The 17,958-nt window shown below is 47.1% G+C and overlaps 3 protein-coding genes across 4 annotated transcripts; 1 reads left to right on the top strand and 2 right to left on the bottom strand.

Annotated features, from left to right (window-relative positions):
• Positions 1-214: 214 nt before the first annotated feature.
• Positions 215-999, bottom strand: rpl28 (ribosomal protein L28). The gene is made up of 4 exons (XM_061293400.1): positions 839-999; positions 640-763; positions 432-550; positions 215-354 (listed from the first exon to the last, which is right to left on the bottom strand). The coding sequence occupies exons 1-4, from the start codon at positions 956-958 to the stop codon at positions 265-267; spliced, it is 453 nt and encodes a 150-aa protein (XP_061149384.1). The 5' UTR covers positions 959-999; the 3' UTR covers positions 215-264.
• Positions 1,000-1,702: 703 nt separating this feature from the next.
• On the top strand, positions 1,703-4,035 carry LOC133162972 (uncharacterized). Its single transcript, XM_061292452.1, has 6 exons — positions 1,703-2,160; positions 2,227-2,347; positions 2,437-2,549; positions 2,635-2,734; positions 2,891-3,012; positions 3,226-4,035. Exons 1-6 carry the CDS (start codon positions 2,070-2,072, stop codon positions 3,327-3,329), a joined length of 651 nt encoding a protein of 216 aa, XP_061148436.1. The 5' UTR covers positions 1,703-2,069; the 3' UTR covers positions 3,330-4,035.
• Positions 3,511-15,756, bottom strand: sec16a (SEC16 homolog A, endoplasmic reticulum export factor). Of its 2 annotated transcripts, XM_061292450.1 has the most exons (31): positions 15,673-15,756; positions 11,230-14,534; positions 11,000-11,151; positions 10,838-10,920; positions 10,644-10,767; positions 10,369-10,561; positions 10,087-10,270; positions 9,885-10,027; positions 9,748-9,809; positions 9,539-9,677; positions 9,220-9,462; positions 9,048-9,145; positions 8,888-8,969; positions 8,683-8,800; positions 8,499-8,610; positions 8,319-8,424; positions 8,098-8,238; positions 7,916-8,029; positions 7,634-7,838; positions 7,204-7,571; positions 7,085-7,132; positions 6,824-6,988; positions 6,604-6,690; positions 6,485-6,541; positions 6,283-6,403; positions 6,071-6,211; positions 5,922-6,001; positions 5,778-5,849; positions 5,435-5,494; positions 4,495-4,555; positions 3,511-4,422 (listed from the first exon to the last, which is right to left on the bottom strand). In XM_061292450.1, exons 2-30 carry the CDS (start codon positions 14,473-14,475, stop codon positions 4,505-4,507), a joined length of 6,795 nt encoding a protein of 2,264 aa, XP_061148434.1. In that variant the 5' UTR covers positions 14,476-14,534; positions 15,673-15,756; the 3' UTR covers positions 3,511-4,422; positions 4,495-4,504. The 2 variants fall into 2 exon arrangements, with proteins under 2 accessions (XP_061148434.1, XP_061148435.1); XM_061292451.1 differs by lacking the exon at positions 5,435-5,494.
• Between the last annotated feature and the right edge of the window lie 2,202 nt (positions 15,757-17,958).

Below are 17,958 nucleotides of genomic sequence, written 5' to 3'. Positions count from 1 at the left end.
CGCACGCAGCACAGAGATTTGCTGGTCGCAATTGATTTGTGCTTTGCGTTTGAACAGCCAAGGGAGGGGGAGGCTTGACTTTCCAACGCGATAGATGGAAAGCTGCCTGCGGCACTGTTGCAAAAATCCATCCTGATGGGATGCTGATTTAGCATACATGAGAGTAATGTTTCAACTTTTGTTAAAAACCCAACAAAAGGACATGAAACCAAAGTTTTTGTGTGAAACAAATAACTTTTATTTTGAATTATGGGGCCTGTCCATTTATGCGGTCTTGGCAGCCCTGGCGCGCTTCTTTTTGACCACCACGGGCTTCTGGCTCTTCAGAATGGCACTGGCACGACGCAGGGCGGCCTGGAGGGGATGACAACACAAGACAATAAGGCTGGGGATAATTTTATGACTTTTTTTTCACAAAGGGCAACACTAACCATGCGCAGGTCCTTCCTGTACTTGTTCTTGTTAATGATGTTCCTCAGGCTGTTGAGAGTGGCGCGGGCATTCTTGTTGATGGTGATCTTGTTGTAAGAATTGGCTGGCTTGTGCTGACCTAAGAAATCACAAAAACATATTTCTTAGCGTTAGGGAGAGTCCAAATCGTTAAGCAATATTACATAAATGTTTTCACAAAATTCCTACCTTTGCGCTTCTTGACCAGAACGACCACTCCTTTGCCGTCAGGCGCCGGCTGCACGCCCACCGTCTTCTTGTGCACCAGCCCGTTGAATCGGAATGCGTTCCTGGATTTCAGATTGTTGGGCTCCTGTCATTGGACAACAGACTATAGTAGTACACGTGACCTTTCTAATATTTAAGGACATCATTTTAGATGACTCACAGTGCTGTAGGTCTGTCCATTCCTCTTGAGAAGGAAGCTGGAGCAGTTCCTGATCACCATCCATTGCAAATTGGCCGACATGATGAACCTAGACAGACCACATTGAATAAGCTTATGCATTCATTGTGTCATCAGGCTGCTATGGACATTCCATTTAAAAGTTGTTTGCCATGTGACAGAAATTCTAGGATTCCCAAAACTGCAATCCATATTCCAAAAATTCCATTCATTGCAAATGTGACAGGCAATGCCCCGACATTAATTATTAGGAATACAAATGACAATGTGTAGCGGGGACTCCCTAACTATAACCATTTGTTTTCTTAACTGAAAGGTACACATACAAATTTACTTGTAAATGATGTGGTGGCTAATGCAAGCCCGTTTGCTAATGCTAGCCCCGTACGGCGAGGCCTAAACAACACGACACATTTCAAGTTTTATTAGGACATGGCTCTATTTTCTCTTATGTTAAGGGATAGATAACCAACCCAGTGATGGTATTTTACACAAAGGTTTCAAACAAACACTGTACATGCAGGGATATTAAGTGTTTTATGATCGGCAGCAAGCTACAGAGGCGACCACGTTACCTTTTAGCAGAGGAAAAGGAATAGAGAAAGCGGAAACCGCTTTACCCCAACTCGAGGAAGCGATTCATCCACGCCTATCGTTTAATATTTTGAAAATAACAATTGTCGGGCGATAATTTGCATTTGTATTACATATATTCATATAAAAGCTTTTAATGTGTTACTTGGATATTGTATTTTTAAAAAAGCATGCTTGAAATACATTTGCAGCTCTATTTTATCACCAAAGCCGCGGATGAACACATCTTCACTTCACTTGTCGCTGGCTACACGTCATCATCATGCGCCTCTTGTTTACGAATAAGCTTGCGGTATGGAAGTTGCTAGCCTCAGAAATGGTACGAGGTGAAATAACTAAACTGTTTTACGTCAAGTTGAGTAAATAAACAATTACTAATGAAATATATAATGTCGTTGCACCTCGATAAAATGAAAAATTGAGGAAATCGGAAACTCGAAAAAAAATGGAATGAAACAAATTAATAAACCCAATATATGCTTTTCTGAACAAATGTCCACTCAACAGACCTCAAATCTACAATTTGAGGCCAATGGACTCCACGGCTTTGTTACCTTTAGTTTTTAACTTTTTTGAGAGACATTAACCAAAAGGCAGACCTCAGTAAATGTGAGGAAACATGGACAATGATGATGACTTGGAAACACTTGGCGAACAGTTATACACTCGGATTTTTCACAAACACAACGAGAACACTGGGAAACTTACAGGTGAGGTTGACTGTGTCATCTGTGTCTCCTTCAGAAATAATCCTGCATATATTTTTTTTGCTCCAGGTATGCTGCTAGAGCTTCCTGCACCTGTCCTGAGAAGGATACTGCAGGATGAGGCCATGCTTGCAACAGCCGTGGAAAAAGCAGTTAAAGCCCTGCATGTGGATATGCACCAGGAGACCAGGTAATTAATGATAACCATACGTTTAATATTTTCCAAAATTTAAATTCAATATTTTAATTGTAACCTCAATACCTAATTGACTTTTGCAGCAAAACAACAAATAAGGAAGAAGACAACGACTCCATGTCTTCGGACTCTTTGGGCGAGCAGCTTTTTGACCTGGTGGACATTTATAACACCGGATACTCACAGAAAATCACAGGTTAGTCATCTGTATGTCAACAATATCGATACAAATGCACATTTTTGTCTGACTTTGGAAATGCCGTTGTGTTTAATTCCACAAGGCATGTTACTGGAACAGGACAAGGAGGCTGTGTTAAAGCTTCTCTCAGATCCCAAACAGCTGGAAGAGCAGCTGAATGCAGCGCTCAAGACCTTAGAACAGTATGTCACTCATGTTTTATTGGAAAGGCTTTTTTTGGAAAATATTATAGGCCAATTATAATTGGAGGGCAAATTGTGTAACAATTGAGTAGCGTATCAAAACTTTCATTTATATATGGAACTTCCACTGTACTCACTTGACGGGTATGTACGCAGGCAGCGTGTCGAGGAGACAGACGTAAGCGACGCATCGGACCCCGAGGACACCGAGGGGTTGGGAGAGAAGCTCTTCTTGCAGGTGGAGGAACTGGACAAGCTTCATGCGCATGAAATCACCGGTGAGCCAACATGCCTCAAAGTAGCAAAAAATCTAGTGATGTGACATTTTAACCTTGGACTTTTTTTTTTGAAATCACAAATTTGGACAGGGGTGTGCAGACTTTTGATGCTCTTTCACCCTGATTATAATGGTGAAATTGGATTTTTTGTTGGCGGGGGAATAAATTGGGGAATGTTGTTTATGTATTCCTGATTACTGTTTGTGTGTGCAGGCATGTTGCTGGAAATGGACGCTGATGTTCTCCGTCGGCTGCTTCGAGAGCGCACCTTGCTCGAGGCTGCCGTTCACAAAGCACAAGCAGCCCTCAGCACATGATATCGTTGAAGATTTGGCGAGTGAAAGTTGAGGTGGGTGTGCTTATATTGAGTCTAATGTGGGCTGACCTTTGTTTGTGAAATTGCTGTAAAATAATCCTTAGGGTATTTGCTAAAAGACATTGAGTGATAGAAAGTATCTTGTAATGAAGGCTCCATGCAAATAACACATTTCAAAGTGCTCAAGCGCAAAAAATACCTTTATTAAGTATTTGCCTTTGATTCTTGTATTTTACACGATCCATGTGCTGAAACAAAAGGGGACCTTTTCAAATCAAGTCTACAAGACAAAAATGGAATTAAATATGGGGGGGGGCTAGCAGGCCAGGTCTGATAAGTAATTCCATTAAAAATCATGTTAGTAAATTACAGTGTGTGTACTCACAGGTACAACTTGTGTCACAATTTTTATAGCAGAGGTCGTTACAAACATGAATTGGTGACAATTGTTCCAAATGCTTCTCATCAAATGACACAAATTTATTCTCCACACATTCACACACACATACCTTTATGCCTAAAGCTCATAAATACAATCGATCTCATATACAAACATTTGGATTATTTTTTTTTTTTCTCCTCTATTCTCTGCACGGGGTGGTTCATGATTCCTGCTGGTTACTCATGACAAGATATTTGCACTTAAGTCATTTGATTGACAGGAGGGCTTTTAAAATAAATATGTGGAAACATGCAGCATCCTCACATCCAGTCTAGTTCCTTCTTTTTGACAGAGGGGGGGGGGCACACAACACAGCAGATGATGCACTAGAAGAAGACAAGTGGTAATGTTTCTTGAACATCAAACCACAATATGAAATTAACAAAACAAAAATAAGCCACACGTTTAAGACACAAGAGGGAGAAGATACAAACACTGCCTGTGCTAACAGTAAAGCTGAGAGTTTTTATTTGTACACTAAATGATGCCTGTGTAATAGTTCTGCTTTAAAAAAAAAAAAAAAGGAAAAACACCAGGTCGTGTTTCAAAAATAGACTTTGAGGAATTAAAGAGTGGTTGGGTCGTCCGTTCGGCGCTTCAGGGCTTCCGGGTTGCACTCGTCTGTTTCCGACATGGTGGCTCATCCTGATGACTGTGGAAAGCACATGCATACAGATGATTTCTATAAAACTGTAGTGGAAAAAGACGTTTAATTCATCCTTACCTGTGCTAGGTTATAAAAAGCCACCGCCCCCAACCGGCGTATTTCTCAGGCCTGGATGACTCTGTAATGACAAACGAGAGTTACGTAGCGGCCTTAGTTGAACATCTTTGCGACCCTTACCAAAAAAAAACCCCTCAGTGGCAATGTCAAATTAGAAATACACAAGCTGAACAAATGTTGACAGTTTTTAATGCACGAAGGAGGTCAAGTTTCACTTTGTTTAGTATCCATGCAAACTAGGTGGAGGGTTAATGGAGCTGCATGCAGGCATCACAACATATTGATGACGTCTCCAGCGTGCTTCACTTCCTCACCAATTGCTACAAACTGGTCTTCACAGCTTCCCAGAATTCTTCACTCTCATTTTTCAGATTTGACCATAAAAAAATAGTTCTTCAATCACCAAACACTCTTTTCCACATAAAAGGCCCAATGAAATTTTTTTAAAGATTTTCATCTTCAATTACCACATTCGATTTAAGAGACTCAAACTCTTGTTCAACTGTGTCCCATTCAAAGTAATTTTTCAAACTTTTAAAATAAAAGCCTAAAATTATGATAGGTGTTACTTGTCCTCCAATTGCTGTATTTCTTGACTAATTTGAACCATTCCAACTATGATAAAAATAAAAAATAATCCACATCAACGTTCCATGACTACCCAGCATGCCTCCAACTCTCATGTAACCTAATAATCTGAATAAATCTAAAATTAAACGTACAAAAAACATTAAATAAAAAGTCTACATGACCGACTTTCTCTCACAAGAAGATGATAACAATTGCTGGAGACCACACTGCAGGCAGGTAAGCAGGCACATATTCCACATTCAACATTTGCTCGAACAAGTTATGCGGAACAAGCAAGGGCGAGCGGGCGGGCGACGGCGGGTCGGTGGGGCAGTTGGGAACCTCGTTAAAAAAAGAATGAACAAGATACCTGGTTTAAATGCTGACTCACTTCGCGTGATAAAGAACTCATTGAGCTAGAACGTGACAGCTGAGGACAGCGGACAAACAAGAAAACAAAGCACATAGCCTTATTAATCATCTCCCATGCATCGGCGCTAATGGGTGCTGGCGAGAACTGTGGAAATGATTGGCAAAAATAAGACATGAAGAGAATTTGGATTAAAGACACGCCGAGCGAGATTATGAGGAAAGACTTTAAATGGACATGCTAGTATTACGTTGTCATATGCTCGCAGTCACACACACAGACACACACTTGTTAGCTGAGCAGCATCGCGGCTAGCTGGAGACAGACAAGCAATTCATCTCACCTCTCCAGATTGTGACCCGTCGAGGGCAGGAGGACCTTGCGGGACGGGTGGTAACAACGTCGGATTGAACATCTGAAAGGTTTTTTTTTTTTTAATTTTAAGGCTCCATTGACTTCATTTTTCAAAAACATTGAGAGCACCTACCTGTGGAACAGAGCTGTTTGGTGACATCTGCTGCTGATTTCCTCCTTCGCTGCCTTCTAGAGGTTGTTGATCTTTGGGAGCTACAGCAGAACAGATGTCAAGTCATGATAGCAATGTTTGTATTGTAACGAGCTTTTTGTGTCACACACCTGAACTAGGCACAAATAGGTTGGTGGGTATGGCCATCGGCGCGAGAGGTGCAAAGAGTTCCATGGGAGGGGCAGGAGCCATCCCGGCTGGTCTGGTGCCGCCACCGGGGTTCAGCACGTCCACATATCTGTTCTTTAAACCTGAGAAGGGAGGAAGTACAAAAGTCGGTTAGTTGACTGTCATCGTTCCCACCCTGACACGTTTGTCTTACCAGCTCTTCTTGAGAACATGTTGACAGGAGGACCGCTGCCCGGGGGGGCGGTGGGCCCTGGAGGAACAGGCGCGGAAGGCATCATGGGGAACCCAGAGGGAGGCGGTGCAATTGGTTTACTCTTTATAAAAAAAAAAAAAGAAAAAAAACAGCAACATTTAAATATTTATGTCATCGCAATAGATTATGATTAAAGACAGACCTCTTCCTCAGGCTCGTTCAAGTCCACCCATTTCTGCTTCTTTTCGTCCCACACGATCTGACAAAATAATGGCTGTCAAGGCCGGTGGCAAGTTTGAAATTTTGAGTTTTGCGGCTTACGGATTTGTTTTTGTCGTCCGGTAAGTGAGCCTCATTCTTGCCCTTCCTGTAAAGCCACGTCGTCAGCCAGCCCACACCACCGCCACTCTATGTGTCAATCAGACAAGACCTCTTGTGAGTCTTCAGCGACCATAAATTCAGCAAAAAAAACTACTGAAACATGGAGCGACTTGCAGTTTGGATATTTTTGTGTGTCCTGTAGAGGTAAATCTTTTTCAACCTTTTTAGGAGAGTCCTTCTTGGCTTTCTTGGTCTCCTCTTTGCGGGGCTGCTCCGGAATAGAAGGAGGCGGCGGAGAAGCCTGCTTGACAAACGAATTGCTCCTGTCTCGCCCGCCGGAGTGAGTCGACGACTCAGAGGTGGTGCGAGAGCGCCGTCCCGAGGCCTGAAAAAAATAAAGGTAAAAGTGATCAATCAATTATTCATTCATCAATTATTTTGACATTATTATTAATGAAATGATTGTACATGAATAACTCACCCGGTGCACTGAAGACTGCGACGTGGTTCTCGATCTCCTACCAGGAGCCTGCGCAAAAAGTTGAGTCGTTAGTACAGTGGTGCAAGTCAAGTGTTTCAAAAGACAAAACAGTTCCCGACCAGCTGTGCCATGTGATCATAGAAGTCCATCTGTGGCGTAACGGAGCTTCTGTGCGGGGATACAGGTTGGTTGAACGGCATCTCCGGTGGTGTGCCCATGTGCCCTGGCGAAGGTGGCATGTGCGCCGGCGGCATCTGAGGTGGAAGGTGGCCCCCGTGCACCGGCGAATGGGGAACTTGTCCCGGGTACATTTCCGACTGCACGGGTGGAGGCTGGTAGTGGGGAGGAGCGTAGGCGGGATCGTGCGGAGGGTAGCCCGACATAGGAATGTGTCCGGGTGGCCCACTGGGTGGTACTGGGTAGAACTGTGGCATATCACTGTGTGGTTGAGGCGGGGCTGTTCCGTCTTGGAGGATGGAGGTGGGAGCTAACGGAAAGGCGAGATTGTTGTCATTCAGGACGTGGTTACCAACAAGTTGGCACACAAACCTGGAGGCATGAGGTGGATTCCCTGCGGCGGAGCGCCGGGCAGCAATGAGCTCATCAACGGGTTGTCAGGAGCAGGGCCGTCCAACTCCATGGACATGTTGGAAGGTTCAGCTAGACCGGTCTGATCCATTTCTGAGGTGGGGCTGCTGCTGCTGGTGAATTGTGTGGGGCTGGATCTGTCAGCATTGTAGGTAAATGCCCCCGTCTAAAGAACAACATGAAAGCCATTAGTTGTTTGTTCCAAGCCATGCGTCTTGCAAAGCCTAAAAATTGTCTTCATACTTTGATCTGGCCATCCAGCTGTCTGAGCTGGATCATCCAATCGGGCTCGTTGAACAACTCCTGCTCGGGCCTTTCTTTCAGTTGAGGGTCAAAAAATCGCAGCTTTTCGGACATCTGTCAAATTACACCCATCAGTACCGCCGTCTATTCCAGCAGTAAATTGTAGTGAGAGATGAGCTCACCTGAATGACTTGGCTAACAAATACAGGGGAGTAGTAGGCTGGCTGCAGGAGGACAGTCCGAGAGATGACTTCACAGTAGTGGAACGCTTGCGCGCTCAAGCCCGCTTCAGCCAAGCGGCACGCATAGATCAACTTGAAGACCTGGCGAGACACATTCAAAGTCTTGACACCACATGGCGGCGGTTTTTATTAACATTGTGAAAATCCTTTGAAGACCAGACCTGGAAATTGGGTAGGGAACAAGGCTGGGAGCCCAAAGACTGCGCATACTCGTAAGCTTCCGTCCTCTGTATTGCTTCGTTGGTCGCAAAGTGGTAGAAAGGTAAACTGAAGTGGATAGACAAATAATAAAAAGTTCAAATGTTATTTGTCCACGGAGCAATTGAAAGACGAGATGCCACCTGTGATTGGAGCCAATCAGAACCATCTTGGTGCTCTTCTTAGTGTAAACACCCAGATCCACTTGAGCCATTAGGTAGCAGAAATGGGCCGCGTCAATCAGCCCCTTTGAAGCTAGCAAACACACGGACATCTATTTTACTGCCGTGCTCCCGTTGACATGTTTCCGTCCTCGTTGCAGCCTACCGAGAGTGTCTCCCATGGTGGTGATTGTGCGAGAGTCCAGGTCCAAAGTGTGCGTGAGGTTAGACAATATCATGGCCAGGTGAGGGCGCCAGTCACCCCACTTTTCCTCTCCGCAGCACTACATCAGCGCGGGAAAAAATGTAAACGCTGCATATTACAATTGGACATCCTTTTCATTTATTCTACGTCCAGTTCAAATACTTACGGTAGCTGAAGCGGGCATCCTACCCGACATAAGTTGGTACACCGTCTGGAGAGGGTCATTGATAGGCAAGCTGTTGGCAAACCTGTCAAGCGGATGAGGAATTGGCTTTAAAATATATTTTTGGTCAGCTCCAAAAAGTCCAAAATAAGTTGATAGTCACCTTGTCATGACACGTGCATGCGTCCTGTTATCCATCTTACTGGCCAGCAGGAGAGCGTGGCCCCACAGACCACCTTTCATGGCTGCTTCAAGCGCATCCTGTTAAATAGCAGAAAAAGAAACCCGTTTCCAAATTGGCACAAAACAAACCACATCAAGGCGTGAGTTCTTACCTTCTTGCGACCGAAGAGCAGAAGCTCCCTGAAGCGTTCCGTTTCTTTGCCGACATTTTCCGGGACCGTCATGAAGGTGTCGGACAGGAGGGAGAGCGGTCCGGCTCCTGGCTCCTCCTCCGCTCTGGCCAGCGGCTCGTTGTTGAAATCAATCAGGTTTGCTTCGTTTGGACTCTTGCCCGGAAGCCACACGGAACGATGCTCCTTCAGCAACAAGTCGGCGATGTCGGTGCCTACCACAGTCTTGGGAAAAAAAATTTTTTAACTCCTGTAAACGTAACAAATGTTGACTGCGCAACGAATGCTACGACAATCTTACCCCGTTCTGTCTACACAGCAGCACAATGAAGTCCCAAAGCAGGTGGGCGGAGTCTCGGTCTAAGAGGTTGTTGTCATGGGAACATGCCAGCGCCTTGTTCTGGGAGAACTTTATAACATCCACCTTGTGGGTTTCCTCCCTGAAGAGGATGAGGTCAAACGTGAGGAGAATGGGGACCCCCCCCAAAAGAAATGACCAAAAAAACTTACTTCACAAGTGGTCCAGGGAAACCTCGTAGTTCTTCCTGATCCGATGTGTTCTGAAACATTGTCTGAAACGTCCAAATTAACCAAATGTCAATAACGTACTAGATGATAACAACACATAACATGAATTGAAAAAGTACCTCCAAGTTGTGAATATCAACCAGAGCAGGCTGCCCCGCCGAGGGAAGATTGGGCAGAACTTGGACGAGATGACCACCGGGCCCAAAGCGGGCACAACGGTGGGGCATAGTGAACTTCTCCGGGGTGACTGGACGAGGGGGCGCTACAGGACAAATGTTGTGAGCACGTAGTTGCTATCATGAACCAAAAAGGCAAACTTACGCTGTTCGGGGGCGATCCAGGTGCTGTCTGCCGTGTACTCAGAGGGGTAGAGGTACTGGTCGTAATTCTGGGAAGCATCAGTCTGGTGTGGGTACTGTCCATAAGAGTAGTCCACAGCTAGCGTGGACGATGTGGCATCATAAGCGGCCGACACCAAATCTGGCTGACTCCTGGACGCTTGGCTCTAAAAAAAATTAGGGGGAGGACGCGCAATACTTTTAAGTTTTCATTCTTCTCCAAATTTACAATAATCGTAATAACCGAATATTTTTCCAGACGTACCTGTTGGGACCTGGAGCTGAAGCTGCTGCGTCTGCTGTGAGAGCTGTGCACGCTGTGAGCAGACTGCTCGCTGTGGACGCTGCGTCGGTCAAAGTCGTCGTTGTATACTTCGCCGCCGCGTCGGCGGTAGTCGTCGTCGAAGCTGCTGTCGTAACCGGGGTAGTAGCGCCACTGGTCGTCGGAGCCTTCTTTCCTGTGAGAGGTGCAGGTATGTTTTTTTTTTTTTCTATCAGTACAAACCCAGCAAAGTTTCTGCAGGTTTCGCTCAATATTACCTGGGCGGATACATTTGTTGGTTGTAGTAGTTGTCTCTGCTTCTGTACGCATCATCATAAGTGGACCAATAGGCTTGATCATAGTATCCTCTGTATCGGGGGTCATACTGTCCATAGTTGTATCCTATATGGAACAAAAAAAAAATTCTTACTTTGATACATTTCTCAATCAAATTCAGACAAAAGTCTCATACCTGCATAATCATAGTGCTTGCCGTAATAATATTCATCATAGGCACTTCGGTTCGCTCGGTGGTAGTCCTCAGTATAGCCTTGCCTGAGGGAGACAGACGGCAAATATATTCAAGACAATATTCCGCACGAATGAAAAGACCGCATGGGAGCGTTGCACTGACCTGGATGGAGGCCGGTCGGAATACTGACTGGTCCTGGAGCTGGGTCGCTCCGGCTGAGGCTCTCGGTACTGATAGTGTGGGTCCCGGTAAGCTGGGTTGGCGCCGTCGTACCTGCCGTACCAAGGATCTCCTCTGGTTCTATATGCTCCCTCCTGAGAAGGAAAACAGCTTTTAGCTTTTTAAAATGATCGACGACTCAAAAGCGAGTAATGGATCATTCTTAGCCGTACCGGATAATACTGCTGAGCTCTAGGATCCCCAGCCGGGTATGGAGCAGGAGGATACGGCGCTCGGCCGTCTGAGTATTCTCCATAGTTTCCATAATAACCTCCATACATCGGCCCCGGGCCGGCAGGAGGAGGTCCGTAGCCCTGCTGGCTGCCGGCGGAAGAGGGCGGTCGCGGTGGCTCCGCGGGAGCTTGATGGGAAAGAGGCGCCTGAGGAACGCTCGCAGGAACAGGAGCTGGATACTGGCCAGGGGAAGGCTGTACCCCCCTTGCGGGTAAAGAGACATCACCTTGCACCTGTGCTGCGGCGTTTGCCTCAGGGATCCTTGCAGGTTCTGGCTGCTGAGTGTTTGCGCCTGCTACGGAGGAAGGAGGCGCGGCCATTGTGCTTGACGAGGGGGCCGCCGTGACAGGAGGAGCGGATGGTAACGGAGCAGATGGGGCGGATGGTGATGACGCTGGTAGAAGCGGTGGAGCGGATGATAAAGAAGGTACCGTGACCTGTGGTGGAGCTGAAGGGGCTGAAGTCGGAACAGGACCGCTCCTGTCCCTTCTCAGCCCTTGCTGTGCATCTTTGGTGACCTGCATGTAAAATCCATTACTGGACTGCGACGACTCGTGCAAAGCAGAAGGATGGCCAGATGCTTGATTTTGGCTCTGTGATTGGTGCATAGAAAAATCAAGGAGTTCATAATTTGAGGGCTGATTGTGATTGGTGACAGAAGGAGCGGCGAGAGAAGTCAGAGGATTAACCGGGAGAGCAAAGTTAGGGTCTCCACTCAACGAAAAAGAGGGCTGGACCGCATGGGTCTGTGCCGAAGCCACTCCAGAATTCGCTGCTTCGGCACTTTCTCGAGTCAGATTGAGCGGGACTGGGTTTGAGGTAAGAGTAGGTGGGCCAAGTGGATTCTGATTGGGGGAAAGAACGGGTGCACGGGATGTCCCGGCACTAACTGTTGCTTGAGCAGCAAAGGTACTGGGAGGAATCACACAGTTGGACACAGGTGGTGCGATCAGAACAGGCTGCTGGAGCGATTCAGACACGAGAAGAGACGCGTAGCCCAGGTGGCCCTGCGAGTCCGCCGTGTCTAACTCACTCACCTTCGGTGGGTTCTCTAGGTTCTCTGAAATGTGTTGTGGGATTCTCTGAGGAGGATGAAGATCCAGCGGACCATCCTCCGGAGGCTGTATGACATCTGCACTCGGCTCTCTTAACGGAGCCAGAACAGTCGGGGCAGCGGGCGCCAATAAAATGCTAGCGGCTAAAGTGGAAGGATCACCCTGGGCCCATAAAGTGGTGGCAGGGCTCTCGCAGGGCCGATTGGCGCCAAAGGCACGCGATGACGGGCGGGAGTGAGATTGAACCACGGGGTTCGGCAGGTGAGGCACACCAACAGGCAGAGGGTGACCTGGCCCGTAAATATTTTCCATATTATCCGGCGGTTGCTCCAGATTGCCCGACGTGGGATCCGTGCCACCTTCCGCTACCATTTTTGCTCTGTCGACCTCGGCGGGGCGCACCTCGACCCCGTGAGAGCGGACGGGCTCAAACGAGCTGTTAGCACTGGCCTGGAAGATACCCGTAGGTTTCGGGGGGCTCGGCGTAGCGGGCCACGTTTGGTCCGAGGTGCTGGGCTGTGCGGCCACGTCTCCAGGTGGATAAGAGTCGATCTGTTCAAAGTAGCCACCGGCAGCAGCGGCGGGAGGCGAGTTAGCGTCCTCGGTGAGGCGCGGGCTTTCCTGCTGAATGAAGGTGCCGACTACGCCGTGGTGTCGACGGCCGGCGCTCCCGCTACCGTGACTCATGCTACTGTAGTTTGACGATGCGCTCGGAGATCTCATTGGCCTGGGAATAGAATCCGGAGTCTCCAGGTTGGGCCCGGTTTCGTAGGTGTCCACTCCAGAAGGACTGGCGTGAATTTCACTTGGCAACACCTCCTGGTTGGGGACGCACTCCAAGTTCTCAACATGGTCATACTGGGTTTCAGGTGGGTTTGAACTCCTTCCTTGTAATGTGGCGATTCCGTCGTTCATGTATGGTATGTGGGAATGGTCCTGAAAACGAGCTCCTTGGTTGTCAAAAGGAACATTCACCGGAGCACTGTGGCCCGGTGGGGCACCTTGCGGATGGCTCGGAGGCTGCGAAGATTCAGGAATCCCGTTTAAGACCTTTTTTCGCTCTCCTGCTAAGGTTTCCTCATTTTCTACATCATCGTTGAAGAACATGGAGAGTGTGCCAGTATCTTGAGCGTACGGAACCGTCGAAGAGGCTGAGTCGTGCTGGGGACCCGCGTTAGGTGCATGATGAGATCCAGAATCAGGCTGAGGATGCGGGTGTGTTGCGCCGGTCCCCATTTGGTGGTAGGCTGGGTCCTGGGGCGCTTGACTCAACCACACGTCTTGCGGGGCAGAGGTCTGCATGAAGTAGCTCTGGTGTTGGAAATGAGAGTTATGCTGCTGGGTTGTATTTGGTCCAGCCCAATGTGAGCTGGAGGAATTTCCGGGGTTCTGCTGTGGGAAGGGCGGCGGCATCTGGGGATGCCCAAATTGTGTCGGAGGCGTGGGAGCGTTAGAGGGGTACATCTGGGCCTGCGGCTGTGTATTGAAAGGCTGTTGTGGAGGGTCACTGGTAGGCTGAAAATAGTTCTGAACGGATGGAGGGCGACTTCCGTGATCGGAGGCCCTTTGAGAGGAGGCGGCAGCGGGAGGCACTGGCTGGAAGGGGACAGGCTGAGGAGAAGACTGTGCGTGGAATTCCTGATTAAACGTCTGATTTGGTACCGGGGCTGACGGCACACTTGGCGGTTCTGCGGCCAACGGCTGCTCTCTCGAGTTCAAGTAATCTTGTTCGGAATGCAATGGCGCGTATCCCGTACGGACATCGGCTGAACTGTGAGGGCTGAACATGGGCACCGCTGGCAGAGAGGACGGCAGGGGGCCAGCTGGAGCCCCTGGGACACCCTCCATTGTCTGTGGTTGCGGGGCCAGACTTGGGCCTGCTAGGGTGTAGGTGGAATCGGGTGGGGCTTGTGTTAGCAGAGAGTTGCTATATGGTACCGGGGCACCCATCAGCGGTGGGGCTCGGACAAAAGCAAACGGGTCTGTCATGGGTTGAGTAGAGGGCGGCATTGAAGCATTTGCTGCCGCTGCTGGATGCTTGAGAGGCCTGGTCCTGCGGAACATATTCGGCCCGGAAGGAGGAGGCGGCCCGCTGGCTCCCGGGGGTCCAGTCCGAGGGGGGGGCTGCATGGCAGCAAGAAGCGTGATGATCAAGTTGATCTCACAGAAGAAGTTGAAATCAGTCGTAGCTGGATGGAGAATGAACAGATGGTTAATAAAAGGCGAGTGGACATTTACCACACCTATGTTTGTGAAGTAGGCAGTCTGCAATGTCGTTAATCCAAACTGTCCAACGTGGCACCAGTACACCATCGTAGACTGGTCATCAGCCAATCATACATCACTTAAAGACAAATACCTAATTGCCTTATGGACAACGTATTGTCTTCAAGGAACCCAACATGCATGTTTTGGCTTCCGAGGCCTTCCCGAGTGAAATTTCTCCTCATGCATCCGTGAGTGTTCAATGACACCCTTCCACATTCCGAGAAAACATTGGCGACCAGTCAAGGGTGCTTTTGCCTCACCATAGGTCTGCTTCACTTCCACAATTGTATACGAGCATTAGTGTAACTGTTGGTGTGAATCTCTATGTGCCCTGGGGACCAATCCGGGGTGGAGCTAGCTTCTTGCTGCAAGTCAGCTGGGACATGCATAAGCAATCGAACGACTCGAATGAAGAGAATGCATGAAATGGGGTTCAGTGGCTAATTTGAGTGGATCACATTGTTTTCCTTGAAATGCAAAAAAAGAAATTGCATAGTTAGCCTCCCAAGAAACACAATACTGACACATTACGATTCGCCACTTGTTGAAAATGCAACCTGTGAAATATTCCTCCATGCATATATTATTGATCAACAAAACACCAGCTTCTCGAAAGGTCTTATTGTTTTTGATCGCCAGCGAACGTGGTTGCTCCACAGCTTAAACCCCCTCAACACCTCCTTAACACCCTAACTAGCTAAACACGGCGCTCCAAAGTCGCCCAAAGATGCCCGAATTCTGGCCTCGCGAACGATCCGTATCGAAGTTTCCAGCATTGCAAATTCCCCACCGACGAAGGCTCTCCGGTGATCTGTCACGGATCGCCTGTCACCGGGCGATTGCACTCTTAAACCAAGGTCCACTACCCCCAGTGTGCTAACGTTAGCTTGTTAGCATCGCCGCTAGCTCGCCTATGCTAACCAAAGGGAAGAGGGGGCACTTAAGCTTTCCGCGTAAAATCGAAGGATGTAACTCAGAAATGATCGGCGGTGTTGTTGTTTGTACGTGCATGGGGTACGACCGCCGGACGGTGTAAAAAGGGAAAAGGTAAAGTCTTACAAATGCGCAGGACAGCGAGTTTGACACACCGCCACCATCTTCAATGGCCACATCCTACTAGGCTACGTGTACAAGCGGCGTCACCGGCCAAACAACATCTACTTCCTCACGGTGAGCGGAGGGCAACTTATTCTTTTAAAGGGGACATAACTGTGTTATGAATGAGATGAACTGGTCTACTTCAGTGCTTCTCAAAGTAAGTATCATCTGAAACGGTCTGAAAGTTTCATTCTTAACATTAGTGTATTTGGTAAGGCACTGTAACACGCAGAGTTTGAATTTAATTTGTGACTGCAATTGTAATGTGGGTATTTAACCACTAGAGGGCGATAATAGCGTTTACAATTTTAAGAAGCATTTTAATGGGAACTCCATCAAGCACAAAACGATTAAACACCCTTTCCATTACTAATGTATCGTCTAATGCTCCAATCTACCACTTATATTTCATCATTAATCTGCCTAATCTCTGCATTAATCTACTAAATGACAAACAAGGATTTTTTTCTTTTAAATAGTCCCAAAACTCTCATAAATGCTTTTATTTGGCATTCTTCAAGAAGGCCTCCCGACTATCAGTTAGATCTCTCCTGCCATGTTATAATGATACAGAGTCCGCTGAACAATGCCAGCGGAGTGAGTTCTCAGTTTCGGCAGGTGCATGATGGCCGAGATAGAGCGAGTCACTTATGTTCAAGGGGGTGATAAGACTTTACTGTAGTTACCGGATGCTAAAAGCTTAAAGATATCAGGGCTCATCCTATCAGTGCATCACAAAGGACAGCAGTCCACTATGGATGCCTATACATAGTTACGGTACGCCCGGGGTGAAATTTCAGAATGAACGAAAACCTTTAAAGTTGAACTTCAGTGATTTTTAAAGCAGAGATTTAAAGACTGATCTTTCAAAACGGATTGTGTTCTTTCACTAACAAGAGTTTTAAGCTATTCTGGAGGCAACATTCCGGCTCCTCCTTATTTTGTGGACCCTTGGAGGTCCGGGTTCCCCAGTTAGAGAACCCTTGCCCTGAGGAGTACTAACGCTGAAATTAAACAACAGATTGACCGGAACCAAATGAAATTACTCAAACGGCTCTATATCATACTCAAGCCCTAATTAAGACGAGATGAAATTATAACCTCTTGAAATGAGCGGTAATCTCGTTTCAGCATCGATTAAAGAATGAATTATTGCACAAGGCAACGGCGGCAGAATGTCATGTTTCTCCAAGCAGAAGATTGTTTTACAAGCTGCAGAAGGGAAAGCAGTGTTAGGAGACGGACCCAATGAGAAGGTCGGGAGGTTTGGTGGTGGGAGTGCAGACGTCACATCTGTTCCTGCCACTCCCCAGGGTCCTGGGAGCATGGGAACCGTGAACAGAAACATTACTTGCAGCGGCCTTCCCAAAGTGCAATTCATTTATCAATGGAGGTAAATGGAGCTAAAGGTTAGTCTCGTGCGTCGCATCTTGGCAGGGAACGATGGTTTCGTTGGAGGAGTTTCATCGCGGCACCATTTATTTTAGCATCGATAGTGCTGGGAAAATGGACGTGGAATGTAAACAAAAGTCTTATTGAGTTGCGTAAATGTGCGCTATAAAGGTATTTGTCATTTTAGGATCGTAAACATGATTGGTAAAAATGGGAAAAGAAAGTTTGGCAGTTTGGAAAAGTTTCACCCAAAAAAAAAATTTTTCATAAAATAGCAAAACACAAAAAGAAATCTACTTTTTTTTTCAGTTTTCAGCCGGCATAAAAAAAAAAAGATAATCTTTCAGAAACATCCGAGGAGCTGTTTTTGTTTCTTTTTTTTTAACTTTGACAGCGTGGATTTTCGACCACACATAAAATTTGACTTGTCAGAAATCAAGTTAACCATTAGGATGTAGTTCAAGTTCTCAAAACATATCAGGATCAGGTTATAAAACATAAATGTTCCTGTGCTTATCGCAATCCACCCAGTCACAGTTATGGAGAGCTAAGCCATCTTGAGCAGATGATTTATTTTGGACTCCTCTATGACAGAGTTGTCAGTAAAACAGGCAACACGGGGAATGCCTGGCCGGGAGCCTAAAATCCTTCTAACGACAGACATGACATCCGCTGCTGTCCGCTGACTCAAATGCGTGCATGAACGTGGGAGTTCCTTGTCGACAGCTCGGGCCCGTCTCAAAAGTCGGGCTACTGCTGAACGACATCAATTAAGGTTGCTTTGGAAATCTCTTTGCCAGTTGTAGCAAGTATGAATACTTCAGTAATGACATTAAGTAGTCTATACATCTTAAC

Source organism: Syngnathus typhle, linkage group LG12, assembly GCF_033458585.1.
Source record: "Syngnathus typhle isolate RoL2023-S1 ecotype Sweden linkage group LG12, RoL_Styp_1.0, whole genome shotgun sequence".
NCBI lineage: Eukaryota > Metazoa > Chordata > Actinopteri > Syngnathiformes > Syngnathidae > Syngnathus > Syngnathus typhle.
Note: the sequence above shows the minus strand (reverse complement) of the source record. Positions and strands in the feature narration are given on the sequence as shown.

Bases quoted from the DNA above. Each gene is read 5' to 3' on its own strand.
- rpl28 (XM_061293400.1), bottom strand. From the start codon at position 958: ATGCATAAGCTTATTCAATGTGGTCTGTCTAGGTTCATCATGTCGGCC. The intron at 764-838 runs GTGAGTCATCTA...GTCCAATGACAG, and splicing joins ATGGACAGACCTACAGCACT to GAGCCCAACAATCTGAAATC. The intron at 355-431 runs GTTAGTGTTGCC...CATCCCCTCCAG, and splicing joins ACAGGAAGGACCTGCGCATG to GCCGCCCTGCGTCGTGCCAG.
- LOC133162972 (XM_061292452.1), top strand. From the start codon at position 2,070: ATGGACAATGATGATGACTTGGAAACACTTGGCGAACAGTTATACACT. The intron at 2,161-2,226 runs GTGAGGTTGACT...TTTTTGCTCCAG, and splicing joins GAACACTGGGAAACTTACAG to GTATGCTGCTAGAGCTTCCT. The intron at 3,013-3,225 runs GTGAGCCAACAT...TTGTGTGTGCAG, and splicing joins TCATGCGCATGAAATCACCG to GCATGTTGCTGGAAATGGAC.
- sec16a (XM_061292450.1), bottom strand. From the start codon at position 14,475: ATGCAGCCCCCCCCTCGGACTGGACCCCCGGGAGCCAGCGGGCCGCCT. The intron at 11,152-11,229 runs GTACGGCTAAGA...TTTCCTTCTCAG, and splicing joins GAGCTCAGCAGTATTATCCG to GAGGGAGCATATAGAACCAG. The intron at 5,495-5,777 runs GTGAGATGAATT...CGCTGTCCTCAG, and splicing joins ACGGGTCACAATCTGGAGAG to CTGTCACGTTCTAGCTCAAT.